The 16,236-nt window shown below is 41.5% G+C and overlaps 1 protein-coding gene across 4 annotated transcripts in view; it reads right to left on the bottom strand.

The window, feature by feature from the left end:
• Nucleotides 1-16,236, bottom strand: part of kcnd3 (potassium voltage-gated channel, Shal-related subfamily, member 3) — a 129,784-nt gene that overhangs the window by 10,049 nt on the left and 103,499 nt on the right. For all 4 annotated transcript variants that reach the window (XM_066643539.1, XM_066643537.1, XM_066643540.1 and 1 more), the window contains exons 3-4: nt 15,167-15,335; nt 2,549-2,650 (exon numbers count right to left, since the gene is read on the bottom strand). In XM_066643539.1, coding sequence (XP_066499636.1) covers nt 2,549-2,650; nt 15,167-15,335 — 271 coding nt within the window. The remainder of the gene's footprint in view (nt 1-2,548; nt 2,651-15,166; nt 15,336-16,236) is intronic.

The following is a 16,236-nucleotide window of genomic DNA, read 5'->3' as shown; positions in this document are numbered from 1 at the left end:
TAATAAAATGACTCACTGTCATGAGCAATACATCAGCATATATTCATGCCCAAATTTTGCAATTCTAACAGCAGTTCCTTCTGTAATTGGCAGTAACAGAGGATCTATATAAATCAATCTCAAAATGATGCACAAAAAATCTAAATAAATTCAAAAGAACTAATGAATCTATTTTCATCTTCTGAGTTTTTACATGTAATATTCATAAACAGTAACAGTGTGGTAAATCCTCACCCCCCTAAAGAAAAGGCCTTATTATCTGTCATGAATATATTTTATAAATTACAGAAGAACAGCAAATAGTCTAAAGATTCATAATATATATATTTTAACCGTTTCCTGTAAACACTTCTCACAGATCAGTGAGTAATTGTGCACGTTGAATACAGTACTCAAGCTAAAAACAGTAATAATAATCACATAATACTCACACACATGGGCGACATTTGAAACTTATGTTGGTGGGGGGAGGGGGGAAAGACATCTCAGCTAACGCCATTAAAGTAATGTAGTCTACATATAATAAGATTGACAAAATGCACGACAGGCAAAACAAAAAGCCTGACCAGCTGTGGGGCTGTATTCGAGCCAGCTTTAAATTTCATACCACTCATACCTAAACTTTCAATCATCCATTACTGGAAATTAAATTATTGTTTGATATGTCCCACTCTCAGTAAAGTTCAGACAGTTTTTTAGGCCATGAATTGGATCTCGTTTTGATGCCTGCAATGAGCAAATTGAAATATAGCGAACCTCTTCAAAATGCTGATTAGCTGGGCTCCAGACTGAAGCAGAAGGGTGATTAAGGCAGATAATTGGCACCTCTGTGAAACTTGTCTGCTGTATTTTCATCGCTAACCTTATTTTTTGGCTTTTTAAAGAAGTATTCGTCAAGTGTATTGTGTCGTTTAACCACTTCTATTCAGCTACCAATGCACCTTTTATGCCCCATTTAAACCATTATTATCTGTAAGCGCTTATCCAGTTCAGGGTCGCGGTGGGTCCAGAGCCTACCTGGAATCATTGGGCGCAAGGCAGGAATACACCCTGGAGGGGGCGCCAGTCCTTCACAGGGCAACACACACATTCACTCACACCTACGGACACTTTTGAGTCACCAATCCACCTACCAACGTGTGTTTTTGGACTGTGGGAAGAAACCGGAGCACCCGGAGGAAACTCACGCAGACACAGGGAGAACACACCAACTCCTCACAGACAGTCATCCGGAGCGGGAATCGAACCCACAACCTCCAGGTCCCTGGAGCTGTGTGACTGCGACACTACCTGCTGCACCAAACAGCCAATCTGTTGTTGTTACTATTAGGCTGCCCCCAGTGTCAGAGACGTGTTGCTCTGTTTATCGGAATTGTTTTATAGCAGTAACAAATGTCCCACATTCCAAAAATAAAGTGACTTAACAAATAATTTGGGGTGGGGGTTGGGGTAGTGGGGCAAATGCCCCCCTTGCCACCCAGATGTCACCCAGGCTCTGAAATAATGCTTTTATTCTGCTTTTGTGCTACTGCCTTGATGCTCTGGAATGTTATTATGCTATTGGGCAGAATCACAACCAAAACAGGCAGGAAATAGAGCGATAAAGAGCACACTTTTGATAAAGAAGGTTAACACTATCAGTGAGGGTTCTTCATTAATTCAGCTTTTAATTCACATTGTTGTTTGTGTCTGACTTCAGGTCTGACTTCATTAGCCTTTGATTAAAACAGCGGAGGATGGTGGGAGACGGAGGAGGAGAGAGGGAAAGATAAGAATGAGAGGGCATTCATTAAAATGATTTTATAAAAAAAATAAAGCTTCTTGTGCACACTCTCATGAAAAATACAGGGTATTTAGAAAAGTGGTATTTGGATGCTATGTCTTGGATCTACAGTGTATGGTTCATTCTGCAATTCACAGCCTTCATTAACCAGAAGCAGCCACAGAGCCTCGACATTTCTCTTTTAATGAAGGCTCTGACACTAGTTGTACACTCTCACCCTCACTTTGTGTGTCTCTGCTTCTCTCACTTTATTTGTTTCGGAGTAAGAACATGCTGAAAGCTGTGTTTACACAGTGTGAGGACTGCTGGCGTCTGCTTCCGTGCTCTGTGCGGAGTTATCTTCTCCTTTTTCATGTTTTACATGCCGACTGATTTCGAGTCTGTAAATTCAGAGGATCAGTGTGACCATTTTCCAGGAAAAGGTGCAATGGGCTAAAGGTTAAGTATCTGGCTGAAAACGCACAGATGCACACAGCATGCACACACACCACCTCTCTGTCATGTGAGGCCACACTTAGCTTTCCTCTTACTTTTGCCATCTCTGAGATATTTTTGAAGAGCTATCACTCTATTCAGAGTCATCCATCCATTCGCTCATCCATCCAGCCGTTCACATCTGGGGTCAGTAAGCATTTGGAAAATGTTTGCTTTCACTGAGAGTGCTGCTGCTCTAATGTGTATGAAGAGTGCATGTATGTATGTGTGTGTGTAAGAGAGCGAGAGAGAGGGAGAGAGAGAGAGAGAGAGAGAGAGAGAGGTTCTTACCGTTAGCTCCAGGGCTTGGTTGAGCATGCCATTGCGTTTGCTGTGCAGAAAGGCATTGGAGCTCCCTGTTTTAGAGATTCTCATCCTGGCCAGTCGGGCTTTCTGCAGAGAGACAGAAAGGGGACATCAGGACTGAGCGGCACATGTGGAGGCAGTAATTTGCTATATGAGTTTCTATGTCATTTTTTAAAAAGTGTTTTAACATGCAGAGTGTGGTGAATAGATAGAGAGAGAGAGAGAGAGAGAGAATTTGTAAAAATATCTTGACTGGTATTAGAATTTATTGACAAGAAAGTGCTTCATTTTGTGCTCTCATCTTAATACAGTCTGAAATACAGTCATAAGTATTAGTTGCATATTTTATTCATTCATTATTTGTAAGCGCTTATCCAGTTCAGAGCCTACCTGGAATCATTGGGCACAAGGCGGGAATACACCCTGGAGGGGGCGCCAGTCCTTCACAGGGCAACACAGACACTCATTCACACACACGCACACTTTTGAGTCACCAATCCACCTACCAACATGTGTTTTTGGACTGTGGGAGGAAACCGGAGCACCCGGAGGAAACCCACGCGGACACAGGGAGAACACTCCAACTCCTCACAGACAGTCACCCAGAGCGGGAATCGAACCCACAACCTCCAGGCCCCTGGAGATGTGTGACTGCGACACTACCTGCTGTGCCACCATGCACCCAGCTGCATATTTTATTTTTGCAAAAATGTGTACTATACCTTTCAATTTTGTCTACTGAGGTGTGGTAGTACAAGCTATCAAGAGCTACTTATACACACAGTCCTCTCTCTCTCTCATGAATTTTTGTGGTTAATGTGTTTTTTATATTCTTTATATTCTAACCACAAAACTCTGAATTAGCTTTTTTTCTGTCAGTCATAAAACACTCAGTTTTAATGTATTCCCACTGCCAGAGTGATAACAGCTGCCATTTTCTTTTGCATTTGCTTTTATATAAAACCATCTGACAGTGTGCGGCGAGACCTGTTGGGGCCAAAGGATCAGAGATGAACTGTAAAATCTGTCAGATAAAAATGAAGCTTCAGGCTAAGTAGCAGTACACCCAGTGCACAGGGCAAAAAGTCAGAACATCTGTTGAACAACATAATGACATCCACTTGTGTGGCTATTATACATATTTCACAACAAAAACCACGCACCCCTCATGCATAAAGAAAAGCATTGCCACTTTACATAAAAGTTAATAAATCATCAGTAAAAATTTATTATTATATGGACATAACAGCCATATACCGCATTTTCAGGCCTGACACTCAAATAAATGGCATTATGATGAAGACTACATACATCAATGACTACAACATAGCTTATTAAATTAGCATTTTAAACTGGAAACACCTGAAGGAAGTCCACCGTAAGCTAGGTTACTGATCTGAACAACATTGGCTATTCAAAGGAGGGGATTGTCTAGGTCAAAAGTAAACCTCGGATTTGTGCTTCTTTCAATCCCCCAATACTAAAGAGCTCGTATAATATTCAAGTGGTTTGCTGTGTACTGCTTGGGAATTGTACACTTGTGATGAGAATGTGGGTTTGCAAGACCTCCCAAACATACACACACACATACACACACACACACACACACCAAAAAACAAAACAAAACAAAACAAAACAAAACAAAAACCCCCAGCAACAACAAAACTGTTGTCAAGGGAATCCCGCTGGGATGGTAATGCATGTAGAATGCTTTTCTTACTCTGACAGCTTATCAGCAGCATACATATGCAGTACATCTTTAAAGAAGTTCTTTATGTACATAAAACAGATAGACAGGGCAGGCAGAGAGAGAGAGAGAGAGGGAGAGAGAGAGGCTTGCCAGGTACATTAATCAATAAAACAGACGCACTATTGTTGGATATGTGATTGTGTAGTGGGTTTTTAATATAAAAGGTCGTATAAAGGGAGTTCAACTGAAACATGAGTAAACTGACCAGTCCTGAAGAAGACCGGAGTAAAAATAATGAATGCCTTTTTTCTTGTCTCATTCTCTTTATCATCTGTATCTATCCATTCCCCTCTCTCTGTGTGGTGCTGGTGTGGCGCTCCCTGACACCTCAAACAACCTTCAGCCACACTCTCTCAGTGTCATCTCTGGATCTGACTGAGACCATAATGCTGTGAAATGTAAGTAATGTTTTTGTTGGTAAAGTAAACAAGCAACGGTTACCGCTTTGTGATCATTTCAAAACACTCGCATTTAGTTATATTTGTCTACAGGGCAGCGGTAGTGTCGCAGTCACACAGCTCCAGGGGCCTGGAGGTTGTCGGTTCGATTCCCGCTCCGGGTGACTGTCTGTGAGGAGTTGGTGTGTTCTCCCCGTGTCCGCGTGGGTTTCCTCCGGGTGCTCCGGTTTCCTCCCACGGTCCAAAAACACACGTTGGTAGGTGGATTGGTGACTCCAAAGTGTCCGTAGGTGTGAATGTGTGTGTGTGTCTGTGTTGCCCTGTGAAGGACTGGCGCCCCCTCCAGGGTGTATTCCCGCCTTGCGCCCAATGATTCCAGGTAGGCTCTGGACCCACTGCGACCCTGAACTGGATAAGGATTACAGATAATGAATGAATGTTTGTCTATATTACCATTCAATCGACTCTTTAAATATAAAAATAATGTCATACAGTTCTGTAAAATACACAGAGTGCTGTATAAAGGTCATGCTTTGTTTGTTTAATTTCCAAAATGTCATTTGTTTTTCAGCATCAGAAATAAACCAATACTTAACAGAAAATGTCAACAGAGTATAACATCAACAACAATACTGTGTCGACTTTTGCCTTTTACTTTATTTACATCTCCCATTCAGTCTGAAAGGTTGTCTATATTTACTGATTTTCATGATCCAGAATTGTTTTTCATGATCCATTGGCAAATTCTTCAGACTCCTAATGTGGTTCTGCCACTAGGTTTAACACAGAGGGTTTGGCTACTGAATCATACACACACACACACACACACACATACAAATTATACAAGACACACACTCGTGTGTGCACACATGCACACAAACACACACACACACACACACACACACACACACACACACAAGGCCATGTGATGAAGAGAGTGCTAACGCTGCTCTTTTCACAGGAGATTGCCATCATGTAACCGAATCAATTTGAGACCTCAGAGACCATTTTTGTTTCCAGCAAAAACTGCAACAATCTTCTGCCGCTGCAGAAAAAAATAGATGGCAATACATTTTTTTTTGTTCAAGTGCTCCAGAACATGAAATGGAGAATGGGACACTGTAAGCTGTAGTGCTTTATCAAAGTGACATCCAGCAACCATCAGGAATCAGTGTTCAGCTCTTCAGAAGCAGAGCATGGCCATACTGGACCTGCACTGGCTGGACACAAGGAACATTAACAATCAGAAGCTTGTTATTGCAGTGAACATCATTCAGGGATGCTTACAAACCCCTTTTCTGTGGTACATTACACAGCAGCGTGACCCTTCGACATGGACTGCGGTTTAATAGAAAACATAAAACACAAAGTGAAGTATTACAGCAGGTGTAGTGTTCGGAGAATATATGAATCACCTCTACCACCAACACCTGGGGGCTTTTCATATGACGGCACAGAGGCAAAATATCATCAGAAGAGACACGGAAAGGTAGAATAAATAAAGTGTTTGAAGCGAGGGTTTATATTATTACACCAGCCACTGAGGGGAAATCTGTGTTGAGGCTTGCTGTATTTATGGGTGGGTGTGTGTGCGTGTGTGTATGGAGGGAGGGGGTGGTCCTGCAGCTCAAGACTTATTCTCTCTCAAATGAAAACCATTTGGAATCCAGGCGAGACCGGAGTCTGGGTGCTGGGGCACGGAGAGTAAAGTGATTTAAACAATTCAAACTCAACCGCAGCGCTACGCCACAACCTCTAAACCACAGAGCACACCACACCGGAATACTGACAGCACCTCAAGGAGCAACCACTCAATTCCCTCTGAACACCGTCAGGGTATTCTGTATTTATTTATAGTTTCAGAGCACTGTTACAAAACGCAGTTAGGAATTCCAGCACCGCGGTGTTGGAGAGGTCCCTGTGTTCCCCCACACTGTGGCTGGACAGGAACAGCTGTAAAAAGCTAGCTTTCTCTAATGGTAGTCTAGTGGTGACTAGCAGATGAACATAAAACTCTTTCGTCTTTGACGTTGTTATATAAGATTGCTTTAACGAGAAACAAACCAAAATTGATTTTATAGTCTGTGTATATCACCTTCTTGTAAATATACAGCTTTTAAGTAGATTTCAAAGCATACAATCAGCAGATAACTTTGGACAGCGCTCACAGCTGAACTTTGGATGAATCGGCGAGCTACAGAAACAGAAAGAAAAATGCACTGTAAAAAGTTACATTTCAACTTCAAATATTAAAGCATTTATCATAAATATTATGCAGCTATTTCAGTCAGTGGAATCCTCTAAGGCTCTGGACACAAAATTTCTTCTTGTATTGCAAATGCCTGGCTTCTTACTAATCCAACTCTTGCTCTTTGAAGCAGTGTCAGTTTGCTACAGATGGCAGTCTAATAGTGATGGACCGAGATGGATGAGTAGGGCGAAGGGACAATGAGGGTAATTTGGAGCATGATCCTGTCTCTCTCACTTTCATTACAAATATGGAAGACAGAAGGCATCTTTCTCCTCTTCTTTTCGTGTTCTCATGCCTCTTTCCTTATCTCTCTCTTTCGTATCACAAATGAACAGTGTTTCCCAGTCCTGGACCTGAAGTATTTGTCTATGCACTGTTCTCTCTGCTAACACACCCAATTAAAAACAGTTAATTTTATCTTCTAAAACTTCTTATCAGTGATACATTCAAATATATTTGCAGTTTCCTTCATTAGTTTTAGACCTATTTGAGATCTTTTAGGGATAAAAAGGCAGTGTATGTGCCACTGAAGAAACGTGGTGGGTCTGTGCAAGTGTGGGAATGAATAACAACATATGGCTTTGACTTGTTTTGATTGATGGTATCATGGAAAACAAAAAAACAACAACTTACAACGTACGTAATCACCATTTTGTCAGTGAATTATGTGTGTGAAAGTTTAGTCTCGGAAATTTGTACACAGTTGTACACACTGTATATGGAAATAAATAAATAAATTGCATTTATCTAATAATTGTGTATTAGTTTCTACTCCTGGATTAAAGGTCACATACTATATCCCATTTCCCACAAGTTAACACAGCCCCCTGGGGACGCACTGTCTGTGACATGTTTTGGTCAACATACCACAAGGGTCAAACAACACAGCACGTTTCTTATCCTGTCTAAACAGCCCTAATCTCTAGTTTGTGTGCCCAGCAGTGTGGAACAAGGAGCAAAAACGCTGCTTTTTTGGCCATTTTCCTTTGTTCTCTTTCTCCCCATATTTCATTAGTACACTTATTTCTATGTTGATTTGCTCTATTTAACCTGCACTTTGCATTCTCACATAAGCATGGGCCCAGTGCTGTGATAATGAGAGACTAAGGAGAGGAGCCAGGACATGTCAAATGCCTGCCGTCTATGTAAAATGCAACACAAAATCAGAATGACTTGTCTTCTCCTATGTTTTCAGACAGCTCCATATATATCTGACCCACATCACTGATATTTTTATGTGAGGATCTTTTCGTCAGGATCACTACCAGTACCAGTGCATGGAGGCGAGGAATTTTCTCTTTTCCTGGTACTCCTTGCATCTCTCAGGGCATGTAGTTCTATCTGTGTCCCTCTCACTGTCACTCATTTTTATGTCCCAGTCTCTGCCTCTGGTCACATCCACACCAACCCAGTTTGAGCTTGGACAGTGATGTGGCAATAATAAAGACGACTGAATCAAGGAAACAGAAATGGAGCAGTCATCACAGTGCTGTCAGCTGAAAACTCAGTCTGGACCCTGGAGCAGTGGTTAGGCAAAAAGGCTGGAGGAGCATCACTTATTAGCCACATGAGCTACATGGAGCTCAATGTAGTGGGTGGAATTTTAAAGTGCGGGGAGCAGAGAGGCCTCTCACCCTTTGATCAATGTTTCATTCGGGTGAAGCCTACTTCAAAGATTTTGCTTAGCAACCAGCTGTCTGCTGTTTGGCGCTATAGCATGCTTCAATTACAGTAGAGCACGGGTGTGACTGCGCATACAATGGTGCTAGTCTATATGACAGATGATAAAAGTTACAATAGCTTTCTCTATTCCCTCTGAAGTTATAGATGCTGGTTTGTTTTCAACAACTAATATATATATATATATAGCTGCAAATATACTGTAAGCATTTCATTAATATTGGTTCATGGGAGACCAGGTCACTGTACAAAACACTGTAAAACAGGAATGTTGTCATCAACACATGTTTCTAAGAGCTTTATAGTGTCAGACTTAGATCCCAGCAGATAAAAACAGACCTAATAGACGATACACAAACGATATAATCATGCTTGTGTGTAAAAGAAGCATCCCTGAAAGACGCTCATGTAAGAACTAGAATGACCAAATAACCAAACAGTTTATAAGTAAGCAATCGCAAACATTGTGTCCTCCATCATTTCTTCTCTGTGGTTTGATGGGCTCTCAGTGTGGACTCACAGCTGAAAGCCTGTGACCTTCAAACTCTCAGACACCTTTGCATTAAAAACTGGCATTATTCTGTGATGCATATATAGCCATATTGGCTCAGGAATTCTTTAAAAACATAAATGTGAACAAAGACTGAAAGTTGTTTCAGAGCCAGAATGTATTACTCAGTACTGATTGTTTTTATTAGCATTTCACACTCTGTCCCAACGTTTCTGAAACATTTGTTAAACAGCAATGTTTTTCAGTAAGTAAGATGGTGAGTAAGGTGCTGAGTAGCTAAAGTGCAGTATATCCATGCAGTGTTAGCTGCAGAGCCTTGGCAGGTGAGATGGTACAAGGTCATCTCCTAAAAGTGACAGCGGGAACAAACAAAGCAGCACATCAGCGCCCTCCCAGTCCCCACTGACACAGCTGCTTCTCACAGAGCTATTTGTAGAAAGAGTGAGAGAGTATATGCCTGCAACTCTCTTGCCCCTCTCCCCCTGAGACAGTCAGCACAGATGTTACTGGACTGAAGGTTAACTCAGAGTTGTGGTCTACAAGACCGAGACGTTATTAAGATGGACAGTCTGAGGGGCAAATAACATAATAACAAATAAACATATCGCCATTGTCAAATTGAGAACATCTTCCAAAATAGTGACTTTACAGGTGAAGGAAAAACCTTCTTTACTTTTATTCATTCATTCATTATCTGTAAGCGTTTATCCAGTTCAGGGTCACGGTGGGTCCAGAACCTACCTGGAATCATTGGGTGCAAGGCGGGAATACACCCTGGAGGGGGGGCCAGTCCTTCACAGGGCGACACACACACATTCACTCACACCTACGTTTACTTTTGAGTCACCAATCCACCTACCAACGTGTGTTTTTGGACTGTGGGAGGAAACTGGAGCACCTGGAGGAAACCCACGCGGACACTGGGAGAACACACCAACTCCTCACAGACAGTCACCCGGAGCGGGAATCGAACCCACAACCTCCTGGTCCCTGGAGCTATGTGACTGCGACACTACCTGCTGCACCTATCTTTTTTAAGATAAAAAGATTTTATTCAAAGTCATTTTGGAGCATATCTATTGGTTCATTCAGCATGGAATTCTCACATGATGTGAAGGACAGCTGCTGTGTTCAGATAATTTAATAATGTCAAAATCAACAAAATGGAGATACATGTTTTTAATTGTACCAGTTAAAGTTCTGCAAATGCAATAAATAGTGCAAATAGAGGTGTGGCATTTAAATCTGCCCCCAAAATGTTTATTTTCAACCCATTTGGTCTTAAGCACCTCTGCCTCCTTTGAAATGCTCTTATCACATTCAAGTGAAAAATGCCATTTGCCTCATCTTCGAGGTGAATCATAAAGATGTGTGCAATTTCTCACAATGGGACCAGCTAACAATACATCTCACAATTACTCACTAAATACAAATGATTCAATCATTTTCTTGTAAGAAAAGACTATTCTATTGTGACAATGAAATGTGAATCACAGATGTTGACAGATACTGTCATATCTCAGTTGTGTAAATAATAAACTCAACACTGTCCCCAAGTGTAGCAATGATGACAATAACATGTATTATTATAATTATTGCTGATAAGGTTCATTATTCATATTTTTTTTAGTAATGTTTTTTTATTGGTCAAACTGATTTAACATAATAATAATGGAAACTGCTAATAAAAAATCTTCTTTTTAAAATTGATTTACTGTGAGTTTTATTTTATTGCAGGTATGCAATTAAATTTTGGTGCATCAGCTTTATTTAATTTCCAAATTATGCAGTCATTTCTTCCATTCAGACCTGCAACACAGGCATTTAAACTAGTGGCACTTTAGGGATAGGAATAAGGTAAAAAAAATGTTCCCTTATTTTACTATTTAACTTTTTGTTAAATCCTATTTACTTTGATTTCTTGTTATTTTAAAGTGGTGATATTTTCTCAGTTGAATCAACATTCATTCACAGTAGTCAGTGGAATCTGCAGACACCATCCCCCCTCCCTCCCTCCCCTCCAATGGTGTAGTGGTTCTATTACGTCACTTCAAAGAAACTTTTTCACAGTCTTCATCAGCTCAGCTGTCTCTAATCAAACTAATCTACAGTAAAACTGACTAGTCATTAGACTTTATCTCTGTGGGAAATGAGTGAAACTGGCTCATGGTGATTTTACAGCCAATTACATCATACTTAATTAAGCAATAATAAACACTTGGAGGGAGAGAGAGATGGAGGGAGACAAAGAGGAATGGACCGAGAACTGGATGGATCCCAGTGAAGGGTTTTGTTCTAATACTGAGCGAGTTTCTCTGTGGGGTGTTTAACATGCCGGCTGGTGGTCTGGTGTGTGTCATTGCGTAGCGGCATGTGGTGGGAGATGAACAACCTAGTGACAGAAATGATACTCTATCCATCACAGCGCAGAGACAAGGGAACGCACTCTCTTTGGATGAAGCACAACATCTGTCGGGGACAAAAATAAGGGTGTTTTTACACTTCCGCTCCTGATGATACGATCAGAGCGACTGAACCATTTTCCAAATCAAGTTACACTGCATTTACACTTTACATTTTCACACTTTCATCCAGAGAGGACACTGTAATATAATAGTTATTCTAAAAGTAAATCAATAAAACTAAATATATTTTCTGACTTCTGCACATACATACAACATTATGTTATTTTGACTGTGATCTAGACACACACACACACACACACAGGCAATATTTAGAAAGGCCATCTGTTAAGGTCTGAAGAACAGCTAATCTTTTTCTCAGAGTCCAACTCCACAAAAAGCCATTTGGAGCAAATTATATTTTAGAAAAGTATTACGAGCCCAAATCCTGCCTAATACACAAATCCAAACGGATTAATGAAAAAAAAAAATAAAACACTAAACAAAACATGATTTAGGCAAAACAGTCAGCTCTGATTGCAGCTTTACTTCTGATACGAGGGTCAGACAGGGGTCAGACAGAAGTTTGATGCTCCAGTGTTTAGTGCGGATGTGCAGAAGGTCCCCTCTGAGTGCTGGAACTGGCCATAACCCTGCTGAGAGGGGGCTCAATAAAGTCTGTCTCCATAGCAACCACAGAGGAGTTTTCCTCACTGCGGCAACCTTAAGACTCATCATGGTAACCCTTGGCCTGGTTGTAACAAGGCTCCTTGTAAGTGGAAGAAAAGAGAGACAGAATGATTGTGTGTGTGTGTGTGTGCACAATTCTTTTTGGCTGACTCAATACATTTTACAATAAACTCATGAAAATACTTTGCAAAGTTTTGTCTGAATTATATGCTTTGGTGATTTTCAGAGTTAAAATAACTAAACACCCTTCGCAGGAAACACACTACTGCACATTCTAATGGCCAAAAAGTGGATGCTTACTGATACTGTTTACAGTTTGTCTACTGTTTACTAATACATCGAACATACTGCACAAAATACAAGAAGATATCAGTGTGTATCTTCATTCAACTCAGATTTTGGTGTTGTCGGGAAAAACGTTTTATCTGTTTTATCTTTGCAGTTGCAAGATTGAGGTTATCACAGTGTCGATGTACAGTAAATAATATTAAAATGTGTAGTGTATTCGCACACATATATATACAGGGGTTGGACAATGAAAGTGAAACACCTGGTTTTAGACCTCAATAATTTATTAGTATGGTGTTGGCCGTCCTTTTGCGGCCAGTACATCGTCAATTCGTCTTGGGAATGACTTATACAAGTCCTGCACAGTGGTCAGAGGGATTTTAAGCCATTCTTCTTGCAGGATAGTGGCCAGGTCTCTACGTGATGCTGGTGGAGGAAAACGTTTCCTGACTCGCTCCTCCAAAACACCCCAAAGTGGCTCAATAATATTTAGATCTGGTGACTGTGCAGGCCATGGGAGATGTTCACCTTCACTTTCATGTTCATCAAACCAATCTTTCACCAGTCTTGCTGTGTGTATTGGTGCAGTGTCGTCCTGATACACGGCACCGCCTTCAGGATACAATGTTTGAACCATTGGATGCACATGGCCCTCCAGAATGGTTCGGTAGTCCTTGGCAGTGACGCGCCCATCTAGCACAAGTATTGGGCCAAGGGAATGCCATGATATGGCAGCCCAAACCACCACTGACCCACCCCCATGCTTCGCTCTGGGCATGCAACAGTCTGGGTGCTACGCCACACCGTAACTCTCCCGGATGTGGGGAAAACAGTAAAGGTGGACTCATCAGAAAACAATACATGTTTCACATTGTCCACAGCCCAATATTTGCGCTCCTTGCACCATTGAAACCGACGTTTGGCATTGGCATGAGTGACCAAAGGTTTGGCTACAGCAGCCCGGCCGTGTATATTGACCCTGTGGAGCTCCCGACGGACAGTTCTGGTGGAAACAGGAGAGTTGAGGTGTACATTTAATTCTGCCGTGATTTGGGCAGCCGTGGTTTTATGTTTTTTGGATACAATCCGGGTCAGCACCCGAACATCCCTTTCAGACGCTTCCTCTTGCGTCCACAGTTAATCCTGTTGGATGTGTTTGGTCCTTCTTGGTGGTATGCTGACATTACCCTGGATACTGTGGCTTTTGATACATCACATCTTGGTCAAAGATGCGCCAGCAAGACGTGCACCAACAATTTGTCCTCTTTTGGACTCTGGTATGTCACCCATAATGTTGTGTGCATTGCAATATTTTGGTCAAAACTGTGCTCTTACTCTCTGTTAATTGAACCTTCACACTCGGCTCTTACTGGTGCAATGTGCAATTAATGAAGATTGGCCACCAGGCTGCTCCAATTTAGCCATGAAACCTCCCACACTAAAATGACAAGTGTTTCAATTTCATTGTCTAACCTCTGTATATATATACATATATACATATATATATATATATATATATATATATATATATATATATATATATATATATATATAGTACTTTTTAATGTCCCTGCAGTAACTCAAGGTTTCATCATGTGGAGTGCCTTGGCAAAGCCTGTTTAGCCATTTATTTCCTGCTCCTAATATCAGTGCATGACATCAATAAACAATGGAAATGCAAGGTGTGTTTTGGGCGTTCCAGAAAGTTTGTTGGATTGTTCTCACTCCTCACTGCAGTTCTGACTTTGCTCGATTATTTTGCTGTTCCCAGATGTGGAAAAGAAATATGCCACTGTCATCGTTTTCAAGTACTGGCAGCTTTTCTAATACCAATGTGTACCTTATTACCATCATCTCACCCAGCCCTAATCTAGAGGCCAGAGATATGAAAGTGTTTAGCTGATAAAAGACCTGATTGTGCTGAGTGGTGAGTGGTGTGTGTGTAGTTAGGGAAGAGGGTTGCGGCTAATCAAATTTCCTTTCTTAACCTCATTAGCGGGTGCTTGAGCGACCTGCCGCTGCCTAATGGCTGCTTAAACAGCTCTGTCACTGTTAATATCCTGACCTCGTCTCCATGGCTCTGTCATGTTTCCTAATGAGATCTTTAAAGACCCCTTTGAAATGGACTGTGATGTTTCGGGGAGAATTCTGATCTCCTCCAGATCCACCGTGTAACATGTTCACTGTCTCTGTGTGAGGTCACTTCTGAAAGACCTCACACAAATTAACCTGGCTTTTGTTGGTGGCTGAGGCTATTCGGAGGAGGTCACTGAGGAATCTCCCTACTATTTAAACCTGATCATAGTCAGTGGACCTTCACCAGAGCCAATAAGGGTAAAGTGTAAAAAAATAAAGTGGCATTTTATGTATCAAATATCTACTGATGCATGTTTGACCCCGCTATGCATGTGTTTAACCTGGCTACAGTGATTCAGTGCGGAAAGCGTTCTACTGAACTCTGTGCTGGAACATCCAAGGCCAGTTTAACTCACACCTGCTCCCCAGCTAGGAGCACGGCCTCATGGGGCTGAGCAGCTCTCACGGTGCCCTGCAGCCTGGTGCCATCTGGATCTCCTCCACAGGAGTGAGAGTGTTAGAGAGAGAGAGAGAGAGAGAGTGCACACTGTACTTACCTGCACCTTCTGTGCTTTCCGCTTGTCTGCTCTTTGGTTCTGGTGGTAAATGCGGCTGAAGTTGGAGACGATGACAGGAACAGGCAGAGCGATCACCAGCACTCCACTCAGAGAGCAGATAGAGCCAAAAATCTTCCCTGCTATTGTTTTAGGAACCATGTCTCCATACCTAGAGGAGGAGGAGAGAGAGAGAGAGAAAAATTAATCAAACTTTATTTTCAGGTCCACCGTTTTTAGGACTTAGGAAGTTAAAGGTTCAAACACATTCTTCCTTCAAGAACCAAATGAAACCAGCGCTTCTTTCCAGTCTGCTGCCAATTCAAAGGAACTGGAGAGTGATAAATGCCAAACTGTTATGTCAGCTCACAGATGGCTGAGTGCATGTCACATTGGGTGACTGGGGTTTGAAGCGTCATCAGCCCAACCCAAATAAAACCAAATTCTCTTGAATTTAAAACTGAGAAAACACCAGAGTATCACTGTCAGCAGCCCACAGATCAATGAAAGTACTTTTACCTTATCTATCATCAGCATGAAAAGTGTGTGTGTGTGTGTGTGTGTGTGTGTGTGAGAAAGAGAGAGAGAGAATAGCTCTGGCATTAATACATGTCCAGCTTGTTTCTACAGATTGCCTCCCTAGGGAGTTGTTGCCCTGCCTAACTGCAAAGTTAAACACACACTCATACACATATGCTGACAACAATAAACACACATTGCAGACAACTGATGTGTGATAAAGGAAGGATGCTGCAGGGCAGAGAGGTGCACAGTTTAACACAATGGCTATTTAATGTAGTTTAACAGAATGAAGTAAAACATGCCTCTGGTTGCCATTTTGTATTCCCATAGAAACGACATCTAAGAACGGTCACAGAAATCAACCATGTGGAAAAGCACTTTTGGACCATCAACTATTGTCATTGTAAGTTTAAGTCAGAATATTTGACACATTATTTAAATCACCTTTACTCACTTTTAACACAAAAACAAACAAACAAACCAAACCACATTCTGAGCAAACTAGGCTTAACTACAGCCTTCAAACCATAGAGTACGTAGTTACAACTAAG

This window comes from Hoplias malabaricus, chromosome 14 (genome assembly GCF_029633855.1).
Source record: "Hoplias malabaricus isolate fHopMal1 chromosome 14, fHopMal1.hap1, whole genome shotgun sequence".
Taxonomy (NCBI): Eukaryota; Metazoa; Chordata; class Actinopteri; order Characiformes; family Erythrinidae; genus Hoplias; species Hoplias malabaricus.
The sequence above is the reverse complement of the archived record's forward strand: the minus strand, read 5'-3'. Positions and strand labels throughout refer to the sequence as shown.